General features: G+C 37.0%; 2 protein-coding genes across 3 annotated transcripts; both read left to right on the forward strand.

The window, feature by feature from the left end:
- Window positions 1-1,396: 1,396 nt before the first annotated feature.
- Window positions 1,397-5,724, forward strand: LOC137723350 (3-oxoacyl-[acyl-carrier-protein] synthase II, chloroplastic). 2 transcript variants are annotated; one of them, XR_015961538.1, is made up of 13 exons: window positions 1,399-1,505; window positions 1,911-2,010; window positions 2,432-2,542; window positions 2,859-2,954; window positions 3,131-3,176; window positions 3,272-3,351; window positions 3,737-3,805; window positions 4,095-4,179; window positions 4,445-4,599; window positions 4,681-4,761; window positions 4,891-4,950; window positions 5,049-5,216; window positions 5,491-5,724. XR_015961538.1 is itself a non-coding variant. In XM_068462520.2 (12 exons), the coding sequence occupies exons 3-12, from the start codon at window positions 2,477-2,479 to the stop codon at window positions 5,163-5,165; spliced, it is 855 nt and encodes a 284-aa protein (XP_068318621.2). In that variant the 5' UTR covers window positions 1,397-1,505; window positions 1,911-2,010; window positions 2,432-2,476; the 3' UTR covers window positions 5,166-5,405. The 2 variants fall into 2 exon arrangements, 1 of the variants encoding a protein (XP_068318621.2); XM_068462520.2 differs by lacking the exon at window positions 5,491-5,724 and having other exon boundaries at window positions 1,397-1,505; window positions 5,049-5,405.
- Window positions 5,725-10,743: 5,019 nt separating this feature from the next.
- Window positions 10,744-12,373, forward strand: LOC137734187 (uncharacterized). Its single transcript, XM_088691911.1, has 7 exons — window positions 10,744-11,036; window positions 11,182-11,186; window positions 11,252-11,491; window positions 11,615-11,833; window positions 11,948-12,046; window positions 12,135-12,215; window positions 12,317-12,373. Exons 1-5 carry the CDS (start codon window positions 10,763-10,765, stop codon window positions 12,044-12,046), a joined length of 837 nt encoding a protein of 278 aa, XP_088548037.1. The 5' UTR covers window positions 10,744-10,762; the 3' UTR covers window positions 12,135-12,215; window positions 12,317-12,373.
- Window positions 12,374-24,750: the final 12,377 nt, after the last annotated feature.

Below are 24,750 nucleotides of genomic sequence, written 5' to 3' on the forward strand. Positions count from 1 at the left end.
TGCTTGCTGGACCAGTCAATTGCCGATGAATGTATCCAATAGAAAGGTACTTAATTAAGCGTATATATATATATATATAACAGATTAATGATCAACGAACGCTTTGAATAATTTGTAGCATACCTTTTATTTGTGTAGATATCTTGGTGAGTTGAAAAAGTGTGTCCGAAATAGGGCAAAGCCCGAAGGATCACTTGTGGAGGCATGGGTCGCATATGAGTCACTTACTTTTTGTGCAATGTATCTTCAAGATGTTGAGACAGCTTTCAATCGTCCTCAACGCAATAATGACGGTGGTGTCAGAAAAGAGAAACTATATGTTTTTGCCCAAATTGCGCGACCATTCGGCGAGCCTGTAAAAGGCGAATCGTTTACCAAAAAAGACATGAAGGTAGCACATTGGTTCATACTCAACAATTGTGATGAGGTTTTGCCATACCTTGAAGAGCACATGAACGGTTGATGAAGCGGGAACATCCTTCACATTTATATGCCAAGAAGCACCGTGAATTGTTTCCTTCGTGGTTTCACGAACATGTAAGTTGTATGTGTTTTGAATTCAGCATATTTTTCAACTTGTTCATGCCTGTCTTCAAATTTGGTTACACTAACAAGTTAACTTTTTGTATATGTTATATTAGATGAACAAATTGAAGGAATTGAATTCACCCTCTTACGATGAAGAATTATATAACTTGGCAAGAGGACCGCTTCACGTTGAATTGTTCTCAGGTTGTCATGTCAACGGGATCAAGTTCTTGGGGGCAACACGTGATGACAAGTCGTCTACTCAAAATAGTGGTGTCCACGTCCCGGGTGCAGGCGACAGTGAAGACATTGATTTTTATGGTAAACTAACTAGTGTAGTACAATTGCTTTACAAAGACAGGTGTCAAGTGATACTGTTTAAGTGTCTTTGGTTTGATACAAACCCACATAACCGAATGAGTGTTAAGCGAGACCATGGTTTACTATTAATAAACACTACCAGACGTTGGTACGATGAAGACCCATACATTTTGGCAACTATGGCAAAACAAATATTCTTTCTAGACGACCCGAAAGCCGGCAATGGTTGGAAAGTTGTTCAGAAGATTGATCGAAGAGGGCTATATGATATTCCGGAACTAAATCAAGATGACAACGACGACAACATCGCTGACCAACAGTTATCATCTTTGATAAAAATTGGTGAAGAAACACTCCGAGATACTAATGTTGTCCAAGAACCGTTTGAAGTAGATGGAGTTCCCGAATTCGAAATACCAATAGAGTCAATTTCAATTGACCTTGGTGATCTGCCACGATACAATGCACCGGAAGAGGCAAATGAAGATGAGGATGAATGGAAATCCGAAAATGATAGTAGTGAGGATAGTGAGAGTTATTATTGTAGTTCAGATGAGGATTAATATAAACTTGTAAAGGAAAAACCAGGAGATTGAGGAGAGACAAAGTCAAACTAAAAAAAGGCACGGGAAGAATCTGATCGTGATCGTTTGAAGGTATTCTCCATTTTTACTTTGATTTGTTTCATGCAGTTTTGATAGGCAACTTATCTAAAAGTTAAGCTATATAAATAAAATACAATGTTGATAGTTTGTAATTATTTTTTACCAGTCTGAACAACGAAGTAGAAGTTATTTACACTTGTTATAGGTTCTATTTATGCAAAGATGCTAGTATTCATGCTTATTCGGTTTTGAAGCTGCATTTTGTTTTAGCATGTAATCATTTGCTTTTATTATGAATTGACCTGTTCATTTTGGATTCACTTCATTTAGATCAGGTGTATATGTCCACATAGGCTAAATTATTCAGAGTTCTATGTATTTACTTATGTTTGTTCACAAATGGTTACTTTTAAAGATATTTGTCCTGGAAACTGATTGGCATTCGGTTACTTACAGGTTAAAAAGGCCTTAAAGGGGGTGAAGGTAGCACTTTCTCATCCTGAGGATAGGTCTTATACAATCACAGGGGTCTCGGTGGAACCCCTGGCAAGCTGATGTGAGTCTTATAATCTTTACGTTACGTTTATGCTTATATCTTGTTTATATGTATATACGTTCCATAAGTATATGTACAATTTTAACAAATTGAGCATTCTCGCTTCTGTGGCTATATACAATCACAGTTTGTAATGTTATGTCGCATCCTCCAAATGTCATTTTTGGTGGAGATGCACGAAAACTAGTTTCTTTGATTTTAGAAGTGGACTTGTTTATGTTCTTTATTTGTTAATTTAAGACAGTGTATCAGTATCTCTCTCCTGTAGTAACATCTTGTAAACGTAGCTCACAAAAATTAAATTCCAAGCCAAATAGTCTCACAATGATCCACAAAATCTGCTTTTGGGACAAGATCTGATGTGTTTTTCATCGCTTCGGTCATGTTTGATAAATCCATTTTGCGTTTTGATATTGAACAGATCTTCAATGATGCAATTGAAGCTTTACGGGTTTCCTATAAGAAGATGAACCCTTTCTGTGTACCTTTCGCAACCACAAATATGGGTTCTGCCATGCTGGCAATGGATCTGGTGAGATTATAATATATATATATATGTATGTATGTATGTATGTATGTATGTATGTATGTATGCATGCATATGTATATATATATATGTATCTATGTATATCTATATGTATCTATGTATCTATGTGTATCTATATGTATATATGTGTGTATATATATATATATATGTATCTATGTATATATATATATATATATATGTATATATATGTATATGTGTGTGTGTGTATATATACATATTTGATGCATACTCTTACAGTTTGTGATGACCGCTGAGATTTTGTACTTGTCCATTTAACTGATACTTACTCTTACACTTGCAGGGTTGGATGGGCCCAAATTATTCAATTTCTACTGCTTCTGCTACAAGCAATTTCTGTATTTTGAATTCGGCTAATCATATCATTAGAGGTGAAGCAGTAAGTATTCTGCTAATCATATTAAGTGGTAGAGTTTAGATGCAAAATATTTTCCTACAACGTGAGGTAATTTAGTGGTAGTTTAGATGCAAAATTGAAAGTAATGGTATGCTGATGAACGATCTTTGAGTGTATTATAATAACAGAGTTACAATTTTCTTTGAACTATTATGCAGGACCTTATGCTTTGTGGTGGTTCAGATTCAATGATGATACCTATTGGTATTGCTCCCATTCTTTGCATATTTGATTTCTTAGTTTACTCAGAGTTGCACGTATAATAATATAATAATCTTATTCTTATGCTATCATTGCAGGATTGGGAGGCTTTGTGGCATGCAGAGCACTGTCACAAAGAAACAATGATCCGACCAAAGCATCACGCCCTTGGGATAGTGTAATGTAGCCAATAACAATGCTCGATTCATTTATTCTTTTATTTCCACTATTATTGGTTAGGTTATATGATGAAAATTTTGTGAATATTGTTATGAACAAGAATGGTAAAAATCATCGAAAGGCATGTCATATATTGGATGTCAACGTAAATTTGTGTTGGAATCTAGTCAGCTCTTTTGAAATGATGTGTCGTAATTTATAACTAAACCTAGTCATATCTATTGAGCTTGAGCTTTGAGTTTCTTAATTGTAGAAACGTTAAACAAGTGCAAAGTTACTGCATTGCGAAAGAAAGTTTGAAACTGTAATAATTGTTTCTTACTTACATGTAGACTTACCTAGTTGTTGTTTTTAACGAAATCTTGTTTTTGGTTATTGGACAGAATCGTGATGGCTTTGTTATGGGGGAAGGAGCTGGCGCTTTGCTTCTAGAAGAGTTAGAACATGCTAAGGTATTTTCTAAATCTTTGACCTTGGCAATGGCACTTGGGTATCTGTCTGGATATCCTTTTTTCTTCTTTCTGTGTAGGATCACATCATCTGTAACTGTAAGGTTGTAGGTGCAAAGTCTGTAGGGACATTCTGTATCCTGTGGTTCCCTCAAGTTAATCCGTATCATGCTTTCTGTTACGTTTCTTGAACTTGCTGCTACCCCTATAGTCTCACAAACACATTTTCTAATCATTCATTTCTATCTTACAGAAAAGAAGATTTAATTCATCGATTTTTTTTTTATTACAGAAAAGAGGTGTAACTATTTATGCAGAATTCCTTGGTGGAAGCTTCACATGTGATGCTTACCACATGACCGAGCCACACCCTGATGGTAATATGCGTTATCTTTGGAAATCTCACTCATACGCTTCTCATATTCTTTTGTTGAGCTGTGGAACCAAGAAGTTTTTGGCAACTTGTTTCTGTTGATCTAGTAGAGGTTCATTATCAAAGAACATTATGTGGAAATATTTGTATGACTAATGTCGTTATAGCATGCTTTTTGTGTGAATAATTTTATTCGCCTTGCACTTTGTTTCAATGAATTACATCAAGTCCTGGAATTTGAATTATTTTATTAATGTCCTTGGAAACAGGGGCTGGGGTTATTCTCTGCATTGAAAAGGCTTTAGAACAGTCTGGAGTGCCTAGGGAAGATGTTAATTACATTAATGCACATGCTACATCCACACCGGCCGGAGATCTCAAGGAGTATAATGCTCTCATTCATTGTTTTGGCCAAAATCCTAAGGTAACAACAATACATAGGATGCGTTACATGTTTTCTTAATTCCTGTATTTCTATGTTCGATGAGATCTTTACGTTTCACAGTTGAGAGTGAACTCTACAAAATCCATGATTGGTCACCTACTGGGAGCATCTGGTGCTGTAAAAGCTGTTGCAGCAGTACAGGTAACTTACGTGATGTTTTTGACTTGGAAAAACCGTACTATTTTTAGACCAGATATGTAAGACCAAATACAATTCTTGTTTGTTTAGCTTGAAGTGTAGTTCTTGACATGTTTTCTTCTTTTTGGGTAGGCGATAAGAACTGGGTGGATACATCCAAATATTAATCTGGAAAACCCAGATGAGGGCATGGTACGTTGTCTTCCGTTCCCTTGTAACCCTTTTCTGGTATATAATGTCCAATGAAAGTGTATTTGGAATCATCTAACTCTGTCAGCACGTGAATGCAAGATACAAAACTACTAGTGGGTCCAAAGAAAGAGAGACTAGACGTTAAGGTGGCATTGTCTAACTCATTTGGGTTCGGTGGCCACAACTCATCGGTCTTGTTTGCCCCATACAAGTAGAAACACAGATCTAAGTGTGCTACTCCAACCTTTGCTGCAATTGTACTGAAGGTACGTTTGCATACTGCCACCTTTTTATTAGAAATGAGAAAGAATTGTAATATGTAAACAAATCAAGCAAAGTGTCGGGATTTCGTATGAAAAATAGTAGTACGAAACATAATTCTGCAGTATTGTGACTCTGTCTGAGAGTAAATATTTTTCAACTTGAAATCAACATAGTAGAACAGTTACGAGCACTGTCACATATTTCTTCAACAATGAAATCAATGATCTTTCTTTCGTTTATTTTTCTTGCAAATTAAGCAGAACTAGTTATCTGCAGATAAGACTGAGTCCACATTGAAGTAAGCACCCAAGAAGTCTCCCTTGTATTTGATCTTCACTATGGTCGGATGGATTGCAGCTACGAAAACTGAATCGGTCGAGAAGAATGTTGAGGAGGCCCCTAAGTAGAAAATATTAAGAGCTCACCCAATGGTTAACAAGAAATACTTTTTCTTGTTATTGTTAGAAAAATTCCCCTTCCATAGCCACAGTAGTGTTTGTTCCTTTTATGTTCCTTCATATACGTTCCATAAAGGGGGTCTCGATGGAACCCCTGGCAAACTGATTGAATTTTTCTTTACATTGTTTCTGTTCTTATTTTCCATTTAGCAGTTTGTTAAAACATCAGTCCCATAAGTAAATGTACAATTTTAACAAATTGAGCATTCTCGCAATCAACTTATAGCTGATGTGATGAAGAACGATGAAAATCTGATGCATTTGGAATAACATTTCTCAAATGTAACATGACTGTCTTAAAAAAAAATTCCAAGTAAATTATTCTCGTGTGTAAAACTAGAGCAGTGGTGGAAGCTGCCAAGCAGTAAGATGAAATTCCAAAAAAAACAGAAGACCATCCAAAATCAGCTCGAACGATGTTCTCACAGGCCTCTGCAAAAAATAAATTCAGAACATGAGAAGAGGTACATAAAGAAAATACTTAAGAATCCAAAACAACAAAGACATCATATGAGTTAATAGTCACATGAGAAGGAAGTTTGAAAGACAAACTAGGTAAGCAACAAGTGTAAAAATAAGAACAAATAAACCTCCATCGACAACATTATAACCTTGTGAAGAGATGACCCTTGTTTGGTTTGGGCCGTAGATCCTTGTCTACATTCTGAAATCTAGAAATCTAGTAAAAACCAAACAGAAAGTTGGAGAATTTAATAAATTTTTCTCTTCCCTTTCAGTTTATCCATCATTGGTGAAGCAAACAAAACAAACAAATGGTTGAGTAAACAAAACAAACAAATGGTTGAGTAAAAAATCATCAAAATCGGAGTTAAAACTACCGTTAAATCGTTATTTTTCATTTTTGGCGTATGCGATCTCGAAGCATATACAAACAAGTTTGACGGTTGGATCGTTGAAACTAGTTTCGTACAATGTGTTTCCCATCAAAATGGTAGATTTACTAACACTTAGAGTTTATTAATACTTTCATTAAGTATAACATAAGATTTTGTGGTATCCACTTGTGTAAATACTTTAAATGGACGATCGAATTAGTTCATTGGATTCATATAGGGTCAAGGAGTGTAGCTGTAAAAAATCATCAAAATCGGAGTTAAAACTACCGTTAAATCGTTATTTTTCATTTATAACCGTCGAAAAGTTTTGTCGCGTTACCTGATCTCTAAATGTTTTTTTTTTCCTATTTTTGGCGTATGCGATCTTGAAGCATATACAAACAAGTTTGACGGTTGGATCGTTGAAACTAGTTTCGTACAATGTGTTTCCCATCAAAATGGTAGATTTACTAACACTTAGAGTTTATTAATACTTTCATTAAGTATAACATAAGATTTTGTGGTATCCACTTGTGTAAATACTTTAAATGGACGATCAAATTAGTTCATTGGATTCATATAGGGTCAAGGAGTGTAGCTGTAAAAAATCATCAAAATCGGAGTTAAAACTACCGTTAAATCGTTATTTTTCATTTATGACCGTCGAAAAGTTTTGTCGCGTTACTTTATCTCTAAATGTTTTTCTTTTCCTATTTTTTGGCGTATGCAATCTCGAAGCATATATAAACAAGTTTGACGCTTGGATCGTTGAAACTAGTTTCGTACAATGTGTTTCCCATCAAGTGCAATGGTATATGTATTTACTAAGTAGATTTTAATTTATTTATTTTGTACTTATAACACTTAAGAAATTGAATGATATATATGTAAAAAAAATTATTATGGGTTTCTTTTAGAATAATATATTATTGTGGGGTTTATGTGAAATAAAAATTGAACTTGAAAGGAGTAAAGTCACATTTTTGGTAATTTTTTTATTACTTTAAAAAAAAAATAAAAAAACCTTGCGCGACGCTTTAAGCGTTGCGCAAAACCACTTTGCGTGACGTCGAATTGTATACCTACGTCACGCGAATTGATAATTTTGGCGGTCCATGGCGAAAAATAGGCGTTTTTTTTCAATTTTTCCAAGTTTTGCAACCATATATCCTATCCTCTTTTCCTCTCGGTTTTTCTTTCCGTATACCTCTTTTCCTCAAATTGCAGACCTCTTTTCCTCTTCCTCTTGCTTAAATTGCAGACTTTCCTCTCGCTGAAATTGCAAATCAAATTGCAGGAAAAGACTTTCCTCTTTTCCTCTCGCTCAAGTCCTGCGTCTCCTCTATCTCTTCCCTCTTGCTCATCTCTCCTCTTCGCAACCTTGATCCCCAAATCTTTAACCCAGACTTGTCTTCCCTCTCTCTTTCCCATAGACTTCTCTCTTCCTTCTCGTTCTAAACGACAGGTAGCCACACGAATCTCGAAGCCGACGGGAATCAAGTCCCAAAATCAAGGTAAGGGTTTGTGATTTGCGATGGGTTTTTGTTATTTAGGGATTAGGGTGAAATTGCAGTTCATTGTAGGGTTTCACTACGATTAGGGTTTGTGATTTTGCTGCACGCGCACTCGATTGTTGATGGGTTAGGATTGAATTTGTATGTTGGGTCGATTGTTGTTGACTTTTACTTCAAGCTTTCCCGGGTTGAGTTAGCACAGAAGGTGTTTGATGGATTGCCCGAGAAGGACACGGTTTTGTGGAATACGATGATATCTGGGTTGGTGAGGAATTGTTATTACGCTGATTCCATACGAGGTTTTGGAGATATGGTTGTGGGTGGGATGGGTTTTGATTCGACGACGTTAGCAGCCGTGCTTCTTGCAGTGGCAGAGTTGCAGGAGTTGAAAGCAGGGATGGGTGAAATTGCAGTTCATTGTAGGGATTAGGGATTAGGGTGAAATTGCAGTTCATTGTTATTTAGGGATTAGGGTGAGCTTGTCTTCCAAAATTTCTTTACATTAAGCAGGGTTTCACTTGAATGGAGATTTTAAGGAAAGGATATATATTGATCCTTCTGAGAGTTGAATTCGTAATGCTTCTTAAATGTGGGCTGTCAGCCTGTCAGGCATAGTATATAGACATTTTACTGCATCGAGATTCTACTTCCGAAATGCATATGAACCACTGGCCCAGAGTTGTTTCGTTTTGTGATTGAAAAACAAATTTATTTAAGGGGGGAACGACTTGTCCCCATTTACCACCACCCGCACACCCATGTTCAGTCCCCTACCCTATTGAATTGAATTTGTGCTCAAATGTTTATTGTTATTTGAATCGAATTATGAATCGAATTTTTTAGTAATGATTATTGTTATTTGAATCATTGTTGTTATTTGACATCATAGGAAAAAAAGAAGATTTAAAAGTGGAAATTTGGTGTTTTTAATTTGTTTTTCCTGTGCTTTCTGGATGAATAAACACGGGCTTCATGTTTTTAATTTGTGGTTGTAGTGAATTCTAGATGAATAAACACGGGCTTCATGTCTTTTTCATACATAAACAATTTATTTGTAATGAATTTCTACAGGACCAGAATGTGAACTAATTGGGATTATTGGTCAATCTACATTCTACAGAGACTGGTGAAGTTTACACTTAGGGTTGGAAAGAGTGTGTTCCCTCTGGGAATCTTATCGGTGACTTGGGTATGGTGGAACATCTCTAAAAGGATACTACAGGGAATCAAAGTTCACTACCAGCTGAACAAGGTATTTCTGTAACCTGGGTATATTTGGAAAAACATGCACGGAGGCCTTTTCGATTGTACTAGATCAATGTGATTAAGACCTTATTGTCTTATACAGCCATTGTATAGCCATTTAGCACAATTTCAATTATTTTGAATCATAATTTGTGATTGTATAGCCATTGAGCATTTGGGTTTAAGATGATTTGAGAAAACCAATTGCATTTAGAAGCGAACTTGTCATTAGTAGGAAAAAATTGAGTTATTGTGATGTGTGAAGTAGAATTGACTAACTTTAGATATGTGAAGTAGAATTGACTAACTTTAGATAATTGGCATTTTAATTTCTAAGTTGACTAAGTTGTGATATGTGATATGTGATGTGTGATATGTGATATGTGAAGTTTTTAGAATTGACTAACTTTAGAATTGACTAAGTTGTGATGTGTGATATGTGAAGTAGAATTGACTAACTTTAGATAATTGGCATTTTAATTTCTAAGTTGTGATATGTGAAGTAGAATTGACTAACTTTAGATAATTGGCATTTTAATTTCTAAGTTGACTAAGTTGTGATATGTGATATGTGATGTGTGATATGTGAAGTTTTTAGAATTGACTAACTTTAGATAATTGACTAACTTTAGAATTGACTAAGTTGTGATGTGTGATATGTGAAGTAGAATTGACTAACTTTAGATAATTGACATTTTAATTTCTAAGTTGTGATATGTGAAGTAGAATTGACTAACTTTAGAATTGACTAACTTTAGATAATTGGCATTTTAATTTCTAAGTTGACTAAGTTGTGATATGTGATATGTGATGTGTGATATGTGATATGTGAAGTTTTTAGAATTGACTAACTTTAGAATTGACTAAGTTGTGATGTGTGATATGTGAAGTAGAATTTAGTAACTTTAGATAATTGGCATTTTAATTTCTAAGTTGTGATATGTGAATTAGAATTGACTAACTTTAGATAATTGGCATTTTAATTTCTAAGTTGACTAAGTTGTGATATGTGATATGTGATGTGTGAAGTTTTTAGAATTGACTAACTTTAGAATTGACTAACTTCAGAATTGACTAAGTTGTGATGTGTGATATGTGAAGTAGAATTGACTAACTTTAGATAATTGGCATTTTAATTTCTAAGTTGTAGCAGTGTAGTGTGTGTTTCAGTTTCGGCATGTGAAACTTTTCGTTCCATTGTTATAACATTGGTTTAATTAGACCTTTGCACAATTTCTTTTTGTTATGTATTTCTCATCAAGAACTTGGTGGTTGAACCTTGAAATCCTATATTCCATTAAGCAAATATTATAAAAGCTGAAAAGGTATTCTTTCAACATTTTGTGTGGCATGCTTTTAAGCCTTTTACCTTCTTTTTAGCGAGAAAAGATTTATGCTTTCGCCTTTTGTTTTCTATTCTTTTGTTAAATTTCTTATTGATAAGTTTGTCTTTCAAATGATGTTGAGTTGAATGCTTTCTTCAAAAAGTGTATAGATGTCGCAGTTGATCACTCGTCGTAGGAGTGTGACCAATGCGCCTCCCGCATTATCAGCATTTACTACTCCATCCATGAGTGCTCCATTGATTGGGGAGCCTACACCCCTTACTGAGGCTACTGCTACGGAATCCCAGGTACCTGTATCATCGACGTCATCAGTGTCGGTTCAGTCGCTCAGTGCACGGCGGCCTCACCGGCACCGCTGCGATTTGGAGCCTTCTGTTCACACTTCCTCATCATCCAGAGTTGAGGATGGGGGCTCCCAGCCAGGTAGTTTTTTTTTTCCTAATTCTCACTACGTTGTATTTTTTTTTCATTTTAAAACTATTATTTTTATGATTGTGAAAATTTGTTGCGGGTTGTGAATTACTGTTATTTTACTTTTTTAAGGTTTTGGGAAATGATATACTATTAGGGGAGGTTTTGCAAAATTTTCTATAGAAATTTAAGCTTAGGATTTTCACCATTTAAGTTTTTTTGGATAGCTAAAAAAAAAAACCAGGGGGCCTAATCGAATGCTGAAGACGGCACAGAATGTACGTCTGTCTGCCTCCTTGATCAAGATTGCATATGACTCGCGACATCGTGGAGCGGCTACCTCACAGCAACATAGCATCGTCGCTACTAGCTGTGGTTGTGTTATTCAGAATTGTTGTCCTATGCAGTGGGAGACTTGGGCAGAAATTCCTCAGGAGACGAAGATACTGGTGCGAGACAAGTTGTCGGTTAGTATATTAATTTTTGGCCTTTTATCATTTTTTTAATTATGTTTACAAATATTATAAACCAAAGTATATTATCTTAATATTATTAAATTTCTTACTATTATTTTGTTGTTTTATTTGTAGGTCAATTTTGATTTTAAGGACATATCCCCTGAGGTCATCACCTACTTAGACGAGACCTTCGCAAATCGGTACAAAAATTGGAAGAGCGATCTTCATGCGCATTTTAAGAAATTTAATGATCCAGAGGTTGCTCGCCTAGAGGGTTGCCCATCCGAGTTGGAGGACCGGCCAGAGGATTGGGAATGGCTCTGCAACCATTTTACGGACCCAAAATTTGTGGTATGTACTTAATATTTTAATAATAATTCATTAAATTTTTAGTTATTTTTTTAAGCTTTTTTAAATAATTTCTTTCAAATAGTCACACTAACATGTATATTGTGTGTTTAACAGAAGAAATCTGTTGCTGGCAAGATAGCTCGGGAGTCTAAGACACTTCTCCACCATTCCGGTTCGAAGCCCTTTTCGTATAGGCTTGAGACACGACGTTAGGTAAAAGTATATTAATTTTGAAATTTTATACAATTTATTTTTTATTATTGATTAATAAAATTTTCCTAATGGTTTTTTTTTTTTTTAGGAGGGTTCTAAGTTCCCAGAGATCGACGTGTTCAAGGACGTTTACGTTCGACCTGGCAATGAGATCGCTGAGCATCTTCATGTAAGTAGATGTAATTGTTATTATTCTTATATTTATGAATCGTTCAAATATTATTTATATTTTGTTATTAACCATTATACGTTTTTTCTTTATTATTACAGGCTACTATGGTGGAAAAGGGCGATGCTGTTCTCCAAGAAGCAACATCGCAACTTCCCTCAGAAACCCCGATGAAGGACGTCACTTTACCTGAGGATGTAGGTTTTCAGATCATGACTAAGGTCCTGGATCAAAAGTACGGTCGTCTTCATGGCAAGGTTGTTCGGGGTATGGGGAAGGCGTGGGTTCGTGAGACGGGTGCCTCTTCTTCCAAATCGACCACAGGAGAGGTCAACGCCCTAAAGGAGGAAGTGACAACCCTAAAAGGTCAGCTTGCAGCCGAGGACGAGCAGATAAAGGCCCAAAGTGAGCAGATGAGGGCCCAGAGCGAGCATATAAAGGCGGAGAACGAGCAAATGAGAGCTGAGAACGAACAGATGAGGGCGCAGATGAGTATGATTGTACAAGCCTTAGCGGTGTCTGGTCTCCAAATCCAACTGCCAGCACCTGATCTTACTCCACCTTCGACCTCCCAGCCACCTCACCTACCCGATACCCAGTAGTTTTCAAACCTAGAAGACTACTTGTTGTAGTTTTTTCTTTTTTTGTTTAGACATCTTGCATGCACATTTTCATATGGTTTATAATTAAATTTTTTCTTGGTTTATTGTTTATTGTTTAGAATAATTACAATATTTATTAAAAATTAAATCAAAAATATTAATAAATCCAAAATATTTTTGTCAAAAAAATTAAAAAAAAATTAAAACATAAAAATTTTGCGCGACGAAAAAGTTTCATAGGTCACGCAAAGTGGGTTTGCGTGACGTAGGTATGTGTCACGCAAAGTGTCTTTGAGTGACGCCAACCCACTTTGCGTGACGCATCCTACGTCACGCCAACCCACTTTGAGTGACGCATCCTCCGTCACGCCAACCCACTTTGCGTGACGCATCCTACGTCACGCCAACCCACTTTGAGTGACGCATCCTCCGTCACGCCAACCCACTTTGCGTGACGCATCCTACGTCACGCTAACCCACTTTGCGTGACGCACACCTTGGTCACACCAACCCACTTTGCGTGACGCATGTTACTACGTCACGCAAAGACACTTTGCGTGACGCATGTAACTTCTTCGTTGCGCAAAACCTTCTTTCACAGGCGTGGCGCGACGCTTGTCGCGCGACGTTTTTTTGACTTTGTGCGACAAAGGACCTATGTCACCCAAAGTATTTTTTGTACTAGTGCTCATTGATGTGTAAATTAACTTGACACACAAATTAAACCCTATTTGTGACAATTGTAGTATATATGCAAGTAGGGATCGTTCTAAACCGGGGATACTAAGGATGCTAATCTACTCAAAACTGACTCAAAAACATAAAACTAGAATCTAATAACTCAAAACAAGCTAAATAAACTCAAAACACAGAAACTAAGTTAAATTGACTCAAAACAGGTCCTAGAAAGTGATTTGGACGAAAATTGAACTAAAAAAAAACTCAAAAGACTCAATATGGATAGATTATGACGAATTGGGACAAAACTAACACAAATAAGAACTAATGGGTTATTTGGACGAATTTTGACCTTTACTTGACTCTAAACACTAATAGAACTAAACTTAAACAGATTCTAAGTTAAGACACAAAATATTAAAGGGGATTGATTTTGAAAAAATTAACTAAACTAGGTAGATTGCAAAACTAAACATATTAGACACTAAATTGGTTGAATTGAATGGGTAAAGGCTAGTTAGAGGATCCTTCTCCACACATGCACATATGCAACACAAATTGATTTCCAATTATTATCCCTTTAAACATGGAAACGAAACGAGGAAAGAAAGAACTCTGAAAATCTCCAATGGATGCAGATTGCTTGCGGCACAAGGTCCTCTTTCTCCTATGGAAGCCACGGCAACCTCCTTCTTCTCCCAAGGTTGCGGCAAAGGTGATTTTCTGAAGGAGGATGCGAAAAAACTTAGATATGTATATATAATGCAAGGCAAACCCTAGGAAATCAGAATGAGGGTTAGAACTTAGCAGAAACAAAGAATTAGGGCCCTTAGGGTGCTGCACAAGGCTTGGGAAATAAGTCATAGCCCAATTAATTTCTGATATGGACTTATACAATCCAAATCCACAAGGAAAAAGGGCCAATTCAAATCAGAATCCAAGAGAAAAAAGGTTAGGGAAATTTGCCAGAAGTTAGGCCTTCTAGAAACTATGTGGTTTGTGGCAGATTTTGGTACTTCTAGAAGGAATAAAGGGGGAAGGGTGCGGCACCCTTTTAGGAGCAAATAAGGCTTCTAGAAATCATGTATTTAGGTCCCCTTATAGCCGGAAATAAGGTGGAACAAGATTAGGTCAGGATAAGATAGGATAAGGTTTGGATAAGATAAGGTTTTTAGGATAAGTTTCCATATTTCTTGCTCTTTCCTTATCTTCTTTGTCTTAAACTTGTTTCTCCAGATTTGTTGCATGTTCCTAGCCTCTTTAGACTCCAAATTCGTCCATCCACCTTGCTCCATATGCAAGCTATCCATAATAAGCCCAAAATTGCCCTAAAAGGCTCAAAATTGCTTTTTCTTTTGTCATTAGGACCTACAAACACATGAAAATAGCTTAAAACACTATAATAAATAGTAATAACTAACTAAATGCAAGGAAACAACATAACTAAGTAGCATAAATATGCTCCTATCAAATTCCCCCACACTTAGCTTTTGCTAGTCCTCGAGCAAAATGGAACAAACAAAACAAACAAAACACAACCTAAACCTTCCAACATTACCTCAGGGATTTCCAATGCAACATGACATGTTAAAGATCACCACTCACATAGATTTTAGTCATCCTTACCCTCAAGCATATACTTAACCATAGTCACCACTCACTAGCTCCCATTTAATCAATTAAAACATGATTTTGAATGTAGTAACATGCCTTAGAGAATTCCCTCAATTCCTCACTGGATACACTCTATTTTCATACAGATTTTCTGACTACACTCCCTACACTAGGTATATGTGAGAAGATTGATGTAAACATGTAGACTAATACTCACATATGTATAATCAAATAAGGCACTTTTTGGAATTATTAACATGAATATGATCTCATGAATGGAATGCCACTACTTAGACGCGAGAACCAGGGATACCATATGCTCATACCAATTTTAAACTCCACATATTGAAACACATAACAATCAAGATCGAAGTCTAAGGGTTGTAACGGGACTAAGGTATCGGCTAATAAAGAAAGGTAAGGATAAACAAATGTTCTTAAAGCAATAGTAAGCAAAGTAATGAAATAAGCACTTAGAATTTACTTTTGAATGCAGCAATCAACTCTAAACACGAAAGGAAGATTCACACAACACTTAGGGCTATATTCAAACTTTTGGACCCTTTCTTCAACAACCAACACTTGTGAGTTCATTCTCACTTATTTTCAACTCTTTTTTTCTTTTCTTTTCTTCAACTTTTTCTCTTTTTTTTTTTCATATAAACAAATATCTTCATGGAATTCCAACGAAAATCCTTTCCCTCACACTTGTTTTTCTGCAATTTGTAGAACAAAAGAAATTCCCTCAAAGTCATACTCCACTATACTTTAAGAACAAGGGTATGGATATTCCTATTGTAGGCTAGGTAAGGATAATGTGGTTAACAAAGAAAATAGACTAAATAAGGCTTAAAGGGGCTAATCCTACAATACATATACAAAGGGTTAAGGCTTTTTGGCTCTGGGCTTAAACTAAACAACTTCATCTTGTTATTTGTTATGCTAATCAATTTCATGCTTTGAATGAAACAGGTATGAGTTCTAGTATTTGGAACTATAGTGATGAAACGCATTCTAAGTAGCAACCAAGCAAAGAATAATGAGATCATGCAACGACTTTAGAAAACAAAAACATCAAGATTAATAACTCTCCAAATAAAGTTTAGGCTCAAGTCTCTCAGGGTTGTAGCGTTAGTTTGAGTTTCTTCCTTCAAGCATGTTACAAAAACTAATTTTTTTCCTTTTTGTGATTACATGTGATTTCGTAAATGTCAACTACAACAAAGCATAAACCAAAGAGCAAATCAAACTTGCATCCATGTTTGTAACTTTCTTTAACAGTCATGCAATTAAAAACCAAATCCTCATCAATAAGTTGGAAGGTACCCTAAGACACAAACAAACACACACAAATGACTCTAAAAACGACTCTTTTGGGTTTTTCAAACACTCTTTTTTGATGTTTTTTTTCAAATTTTCGTATTTTCTGTTTAAGACACATAAAAACACTCCAAAACACACTCAAAACACTTAAAAACAGTGAGTAACAACTTTAGAATTGATAGGTGATAAAATCCCACGAAAATCATGCAAAAACAGCTTGTTTACCCCCCCTCCCCCCACACTTAAACCAAACATTGTCCTCAATGTTTTAAGCATAGACTCACAAACAAACAAACAAATAACACAACTAACAAACATGACAATCATGGCAAAGTAAAAGCAATAAAGAGTAGGGTTAAAAACGCAAATCTGGTTTTGGAGCTAGAATTCCATCATCTCCTCGTTTGAACACATGGGTTGCCTCCCAAGAAGCACATGCTTTAACGTCTTCCAGCCGGACAATACCTCCTTTTAAGCTTTAATAGGGCTCACGACTTGGAAGGGTATGTCCTCCATTGCATGCTCCTTGAAATTCTTATAGTAGGGCTTCAAACGATGTCCATTCACTTTAAATTCATGTCCCGTCTTCAAACTTTGAAGTTGTATTCCACCATAAGGAAAGACATTAGTAATAACAAAGGGACCAATCCATTTAGAACGTAACTTACCCGAAAACAAACGAAGGCGAGAATTGAAAAGTAACACTTTCTGCCTTATAGAGAATATCTTGCTACGAATCATCTTGTCATAGAAAGCCTTTGTTTTCTCTTTATAAATGCGCATGTTCTCATAAGCCTCATTCCTTATCTCCTCAAGCTCATTCAATTGAAGCTTCCTATGAATTCCAGCGGCATCTATGTCCATATTGAACGTCTTGACAGCCGAATGTGCTTTGTGCACCAATTCAACGGAAAGATGGCATGGTTTCCCATAGATGAGCCGAAATGGGGACATTCCAATTGGTGTTTTGTAGGAGGTACGATACACCCACAATGCATCATTCAAACGCAAGCTCCAATCCTTCCGAGTTGGCCCAACGGTCTTCTCCAAAACCTACTTGATTTCTCGATTAGAAACCTCGGCTTGCCCACTTGTTTGAGGATGATAAGGTGTGGAAACCTTATACATGACATTATACTTCTTGAGCAACGCCTCTATGGTCCGATTACAAAAGTAAGAACCTCCATCACTTATAAGAACCCTTGGCATTCCAAATCTTACAAATATGTTAATTTTCACAAATTCTGCAACCACTTTGGAATCATTAGTACGGGTGGCTTTTGCTTCCACCCATTTCGAAACATAATCAACGGCAAGTAAAATATAAACAAAACCATGAGAGGAAGGAACAGGACCCATAAAATCAATACCCCAAACATCAAAAATTTCGACAGAAAAGATGGGATGTTGCGGCATTTGGTCTTTTGCACCTATATTGCCCGTTCTTTGGCAACGATCACAAGTCACACAAAAAGTTCTAGCATCTTTAAATATAGTAGGCCAATAAAATCCACACTCTAAAACTTTATGTGCTGGTCTTTGGGTGCCAAAATGACCCCCACATGCATAAGTGTGACAGAAAGTTAAAATTGAATTAAACTCTGTTTCATGCACACACCTATGTAGAATCTGATCAGGGCATTTTTCCACACATATGGGTCATCCCACAGATAAAAACGTGCATCCTTTTTAAGTTTATCACGTTGGTGCTTGTTTAGGTTGCTTGGAACTTGTTTAGACACCAAATAGTTCACTAAGTCAGCATACCATGGGACACTTACCTCTATGGACAGCAGCTGCTCATCTGAGAATGTCTCTGGGATAGGCACGGCATCCTCCTCATGCACCATACGGCTCAAGTGGTCAGCCACCACGTTTTCACTTCCTTTTTTGTCCTGGATTTCGATATCGAATTCTTGAAGAATGAGCATCCAACGAATAAGCCTTGGTTTGGCCTCCTTCTTCATAAGTAAGTACTTTAACGTTGCATGATCAGAGTAGATTATGACTTTAGTACCAAGTAAATACAAACGAAACTTATCTAAAGTAAAAACAACAGTAAGAAGTTCTTTTTCCATTGTGGAGTAGTTCAATTGAGCATCATTGAGGGTCCGGGATGCATAATATATGACATGTGGCTGCTTGTTCTTCCTTTGGCCTAAAACAGCTCCTAATGCATAATTTGATGCATCACACATAAACTCAAAAGGAATGCTCCAATCTGGTGGAACATTGATAGGAGCTGAAGTGAGCATCTCCTTGAGGTGTTTGAAGGCCTTTTCACATTCCTCATTGAACATAAAGGGCACATCTTTTTGGAGAAGTCGGCATAGAGGTTGGGAAATCTTAGAAAAGTCCTTGATGAATTGTCTATAGAATCCTGCATGTCCAAGAAAAGAACAAACCTCTCTAACCGAAGTAGAAGAGGGTAAGTAGCGTACAAGATCTATTTTCGATTTGTCAACCTTAATACCCTTGGCCGAAACAATGTGTCCTAAAACTATGCCTTGTTTTACCATAAAGTGACATTTTCCCCAATTTAAAACAAGGTTAGTTTCAATGCATTGTTTCAAGATTAATGTGAGATTATCTAAACAATCATCAAACGAATCACCAAATACGCTAAAATCATCCATGAAAACTTCAATAATCTTCTCTACAAAATTTGAAAAGATACTTACCATGTATCTTTGAAAGGTGGCTGATGCATTACATAAACCAAATGGCATTCGACGATAAGCAAAAGTACCAAATGGACAATTAAAAGTAGTATTTTCTTGATCATCTAGAGCTATAACAATTTGATTATATCCCAAATAACCATTAAGAAAACAATAAAAAGAATGACCGGCTAACCTTTCAAGCATTTGAACAATGAACGGCAAAGGGAAGTGATCTTTCCTTGGAAGTGATCTTTCCTTGTGGTGGCGTTGAGCTTCCTATAGTCAATGCGCACTCTCCAACCTGTTTGGATACGGGTTGGCACAAGCTCATTCTCGACATTCTTCACCACAGTCAGTCCAGATTTCTTTGGCACAACTTGAACCGGTGAAACCCAACGGATCCGAGATAGCATAAATCACTCCACAATCAAAAAGATTGATAATCTCCTTTTTTCACAACTTCCATCATTGGAGGGTTGAGCCGGCGTTGAGCCTCTCGAGTTGGTTTAGCCCCCTCCTCTAGAAGTATGCGATGCATACAAGTTGTAGGACTAATACCTTTAATGTCGGCCAAGGTCCATCCTATGGCTGTGTTATGCTCTTTCAACACCCAAATCAATTTCTCCTCCTCCATTGCCGTGAGTGTTGAAGAGACAATGACGGGTAATGTTTCTTTTTCTACCAAATAGACATACTTCAAGTGATCCGGCAATGGTTTAAGCTCAAGAACGGGTGCCTGAATCACTGAAGGTAACAACTTGTTAGTAGAAACGGGAATTGGAATTGGGTTTGGAGCTTACCAAGGTGTTGTGGCAACGACTCAAGGGCAGCAACCATCGCGGCCTCATCTTCACATGTAGGCACGGCAAAGACCTCTTCATGCTTGCCATGGGTTTGGTCCTTTCCTGCCCCTTGGTTTTTGAGTCCCATTCCTTTTATAATGGTCATTTCAAGGGGATCTCTCTCCAAGGAGTCAAGATAGTCCTGCGCCAATGAATCAAATATATCAATAGAAAAACAAGAATGATCATCCTTAGGATATTTTATAGTTTCAGAAAGATTGAAATCAATAACTTCCCTATCAAATTCCATTGTTAACATCCCCTGGAACACATTTATCTTGGTGCGGGCTGCTTTCATGAAAGGTCTCCCAAGGAGGATTGGCAATGGGGTAGAGTAGGCTGAATCTTCCATGTCAAGCACATAAAAGTTCGTTGGAAAGATCAAATTGTTAACCTGCACCAAAACATCTTTCAAAACTCCTTTTGGATATGCATTAGAACAATTAGTTAATTGAATAATCACACCATCGTTTTTTAGCTCTCCTAAGTTCATAGATGCATAAATTGAGTAAGGCATAACATTAATTGAAGCTCCTAAGTCTAACATAGCATGTTCAAACTTAGTATTACCAATAACACAAGAAATTGTAAAACTGCCTGGATCTTTGGATTTAGGTGGTAGTTTCCTTTGTAACACCGTATAAACATTCTCATTTACCTAGACCACCTCCTTGCTTGAAATCATCTTCCTTGTTGTGCAAAGCTCTTTTAAGAATTTGGCATACTTAGGAACTTGCTTGATTGCATCAAGAAGCGGGATATTGACTTGAACTTTCCTAAAGGTTTCCAGAATGTCTTTTTCATTCTCTTCTTTCTTTGATTGCCTAAACCTACTAGGAAATGGCACATTTAGTGGAATAGAACTAGCAAAATTCGAATTTGGACTTACCTTGGTGGTTTGGGACGACTTTGATGCATTAGGGGGCTGCGGCAAGGTTTGTTCCACCCTTGTCGTGGCTTTGTCCACTTCATCCTCTTCGAGCAGCAGCTTTTCGTCCTTTTTTTTACTTGATTTGGTTGGTTTGGGGTTGGGTCCAACTTCCTTGCCACTTCTCAAGGTGATAGCCTTAGCGGGTTCAAAACCTCCTTTTGGATTGACAATGGTTGAGCTAGATAGTTTGCCTTCTTCTCTAAGCTACCCCATGAACTCCGCCATCTGCCCAATTTGCTTTTTCACTTCCCACATCTCTTTGGCTTGATTTTGTAATCCATGAGTTAAAGAAGTTAGTATTTGAAGCATTTTATCATTGTCCAAAGACGAACCTGAATTTTGTTGGGCAGATTGTGGTAGAGGTTGTGGTGGTACATATGGCCTTTGATAAAGCCCAAGAAGTGGCTGTTTATATCCTCCTTATTGCTAAGGTTGTTGGGGCTCCTTCCATTTGAAGTTTGGATGGTCTCTCCAACTCGGATTGTATGTATTTGAGTATGGGTTATTCCTTTGCTGATTTTGGCCTTGATAACCTATGGCATTGGCGTTTTCCCATCCTTCATTCTCTATTAATTGAGGACATTGATCATTGAGATGCCCTTGCATGGAGCACACTCCACATATGGCTGTACCTTACACTTTGGATCCATCGACAACCTGTGACATAAGAACAGTGAGATTAGCCAATTGAGCTTGAATTTCAGAAATTGCACTTACCTCATTCACTTGTTGTTGCTGCCATGAAGGTTCTCTTTGTCCAACACCTTCATATTGTTGTGCATTCAAGGCTCGGTTTGCAATTAAGACCTTGGCAGCCACCGGTGTTTTGTCAACCAAAGCACCTCCTGCTGAAGCATCTAGCATTTGTCTCTCAATTGGAAGGAGTCCCTCGTAGAAATATTGAATTAAGAGATCTTCCTTCATTTGATGTTGAGGGCACGATGCAACTATAGTCTTGAAACGCTCATAGTACGATGGAAAAGACTCCCCTTGATTTTTTTGAATGCCACTAATCCTCTTCCTCAAGAGAATGACTCTCGAAGTTGGGAAAAACTTCTCTAAGAATGCTCTCTTCATGTTTTCCTAAGAAGTAACGGTTCCAGGTGCCAATTCATATAGCCAATCTTTAGCCTTTTCCAAAAGGGAAAATGGAAAGGCCTTCATCTTCAAAATGTTCCCATCGACATTGATGGGTGTCATGCTCGAACAAACCACTTCAAACTCCTTAGGATGCTTGTTTGGATCTTCCATGGACAACCCATGGTATTTGGGAAGGTGATGCAACAAGCTTGACTTCAATTTGAACTCATCGGTCTTACCTTGAGCCTCCCTAGGGTATTGAATGCATAAAGGCACGGCATTGTCTAACCCCGAGGCTAAAAGCTCCTTGATTGTTCGATTATCCGTAGCCATGGCTTGTTCTTCCTCTCCACTTCTTCTTCTTCAGATTCGGCCTCAGAACTAGGTGGACTAGGTTCTGGATGCCTTCTCTTTCTTCTTAACATTCGTTCAAAATCGTCATCAAACTCCAATATATTCTCACGAATAGGTTGAGAACTACGAGTCATAAACTAGTACCTATAAGAAAGAAACAAAACAAATCAGCAACCACTCTAAAAGAGCACGGCAAACACAAACAGAAAGAAACAAAGAAACAAATGACACACATGACCTTAAGAAACACTGACACCACACAAACAAAAGGGATTAGCAAGTTTGCTAATCCCCGGCAACGGCACCAAAATTTGATGTGTAAATTAACTTGACACACAAATTAAACCCTATTTGTGACAATTGTAGTATATATGCAAGTAGGGATCGTTCTAAACCGGAGATTAACTAGGGATACTAATCTACTCAAAACTGACTCAAAAACATAAAATTAGGCTTAAAAACTGAAAACTAGAATCTAATAACTCAAAACAAGCTAAATAAACTCAAAACACACAAACTAAGTTAAATTGACTCAAAACAGGTCCTAGAAAGTGATTTGGACGAAAATTGAACTAAAAACTCAAAAGACTCAATATGGACATATTATGACGAATTGAGACAAAACTAACACAAATAAGAACTAATGCGTTATTTGGACGAATTTTGACATTTACTTGACTCTAAACACTAGTAGAACTAAACTTAAACAGATTCTAACTAAGTTAAGACATAAAATATTAAAGGGGATTGATTTTGATTAATTAACTAAACTAGGCAGATTGTAAAACTAAACAGATTAGACACTAAATTGGTTGAATTGAATGCGTAAAGGCTAGTTAGAGGGTCTTTCTCCACACATGCACATATGCAAAACAAATTGATTTCCAATTATTATCCCTTTAAACCATGAATGACAATGCCCCAAATTAATTGTGAAAAGCACAAAATAACTTTCAGATTTTCCGAGTTTCATTGAATTGGATGGAATACGCATTGACAACCCAAATTATTCTTATCAAGTTCCCTACATGAACAACATAATAGAGATACAATCAAAGATCATTAAACTTTGTGAAAATCATAAGCATTGACAAGGCATTCGTAACTATGAACTGCGTGATACTTATGCCCAAAATTTACTTAACACAATCATGACTAGTGACTTTTACTACTTGTGAATATAAGTTCATAACGATTAGGTTAAATTCCCTTATACTCTAGCATCAAATTCATGCATGAAAACTAAGTATGCATCCTTAATCAACACACATGCTTAATTTTCGCATCAGGGAACAAATTCACCCATCCTAAGGTCGCCACTTCACCATCAAGCCTTTGTTGAATCAAACCATCATCCCACTTATTCCTCCAAGTAAAGGGATAACCTTCAAAACCCAAATCGACGAGCTCATTATTCGCCAAAAAATCCCAAAAGTCGCTCGTACTCACCATGGAACGATAGTTCCCTCCTTCCTTCTCTTCGTCATCCATAATATCATTGAAGTCTCCAATCACCATGCAATTCCCCTATGAGCTACTGATCCACTTACTTAGCTTAGCCCATTGTCGTTTTCGTTTTTTATCATCCATACTTGCATAGGCTGCTGTCATCTTCCATTCCGGCTGAATCGGATCACTGCCCACCCCCAATTTAATGTAAAAACTGCTCCAAACAATGCTAGAGATATTCGCCACATCTTTCCTAAAAACACACAAACCTCCACCAATACCTTTTGGTTCCACCGGTTGCATAAAATCCATTTGTAACAACTTAAGTAAATATTTGTAGCGATTGCTTTTATTTTTTGTTTCCAACAAGATCAGTACGTTGGGGTTGTGGAGCTGCACCTGCTCCACCAAGGCATCAACTGTCAAGCAACCCCTAATTCCTTGACAGTTCCAGCATAATGTTTTCATGGCGACCGTGGAGACCCATCACGGCTGGTCTCCTCCGCCTCAGTAAAATAAAAGCTCGCTTATTAGGAATACAAATATCATCCGTACCCATCCCCTCTACTTCCTCAATTCTCCTTTTTTGACGCCTACCCTCTCGACTTATAGCATCAATAATGGGTCCCAATTCAAACGGATCCGAGTCCTGAGTCCAGTTGGTGAGGTTCTGCTTTAGCCCTGGCAATGCAATCGTGTGGCCTATTTGGTATGGGCATACGCTGTTAAGCATGGTGGGTGATTTGACTGGGATGAGTTAGGACCAGAATTTCTTTTTAATATTCTAGTATAAGATGCAAATGTAACTGTGCATATTTAAGTCTAATAAATTTCCTATCTTTCGTCGAAAAAAAAAAAAAAAGGAATTCCTAATAAGAATTTGAAGCCTCCAAGGCATTGTACGTTTTGCATGTAATACTCTCCATCACAAGTTAATTTTTGTTCACTTTAATCCGTATTCGTTTTCACCATTATTCATAAATCCAAACAAGTCATTCC

Source organism: Pyrus communis, chromosome 4, assembly GCF_041283825.1.
Source record: "Pyrus communis isolate YQ-2024b chromosome 4, ASM4128382v1, whole genome shotgun sequence".
Classification (NCBI taxonomy): Eukaryota; Viridiplantae; Streptophyta; class Magnoliopsida; order Rosales; family Rosaceae; genus Pyrus; species Pyrus communis.

What these genes read in the sequence shown, in the direction of transcription:
- LOC137734187 (XM_088691911.1), top strand. Translation starts at nt 10,763, where the DNA reads ATGTCGCAGTTGATCACTCGTCGTAGGAGTGTGACCAATGCGCCTCCC. An exon ending in TGGTGCGAGACAAGTTGTCG is followed by an intron (nt 11,492 to 11,614) that starts GTTAGTATATTA and finishes TTTTATTTGTAG; the next exon opens with GTCAATTTTGATTTTAAGGA. An exon ending in TTACGGACCCAAAATTTGTG is followed by an intron (nt 11,834 to 11,947) that starts GTATGTACTTAA and finishes TGTGTTTAACAG; the next exon opens with AAGAAATCTGTTGCTGGCAA.
- LOC137723350 (XM_068462520.2), top strand. Translation starts at nt 2,477, where the DNA reads ATGAACCCTTTCTGTGTACCTTTCGCAACCACAAATATGGGTTCTGCC. An exon ending in ATATCATTAGAGGTGAAGCA is followed by an intron (nt 2,955 to 3,130) that starts GTAAGTATTCTG and finishes ACTATTATGCAG; the next exon opens with GACCTTATGCTTTGTGGTGG. An exon ending in AAGCTGTTGCAGCAGTACAG is followed by an intron (nt 4,762 to 4,890) that starts GTAACTTACGTG and finishes CTTTTTGGGTAG; the next exon opens with GCGATAAGAACTGGGTGGAT.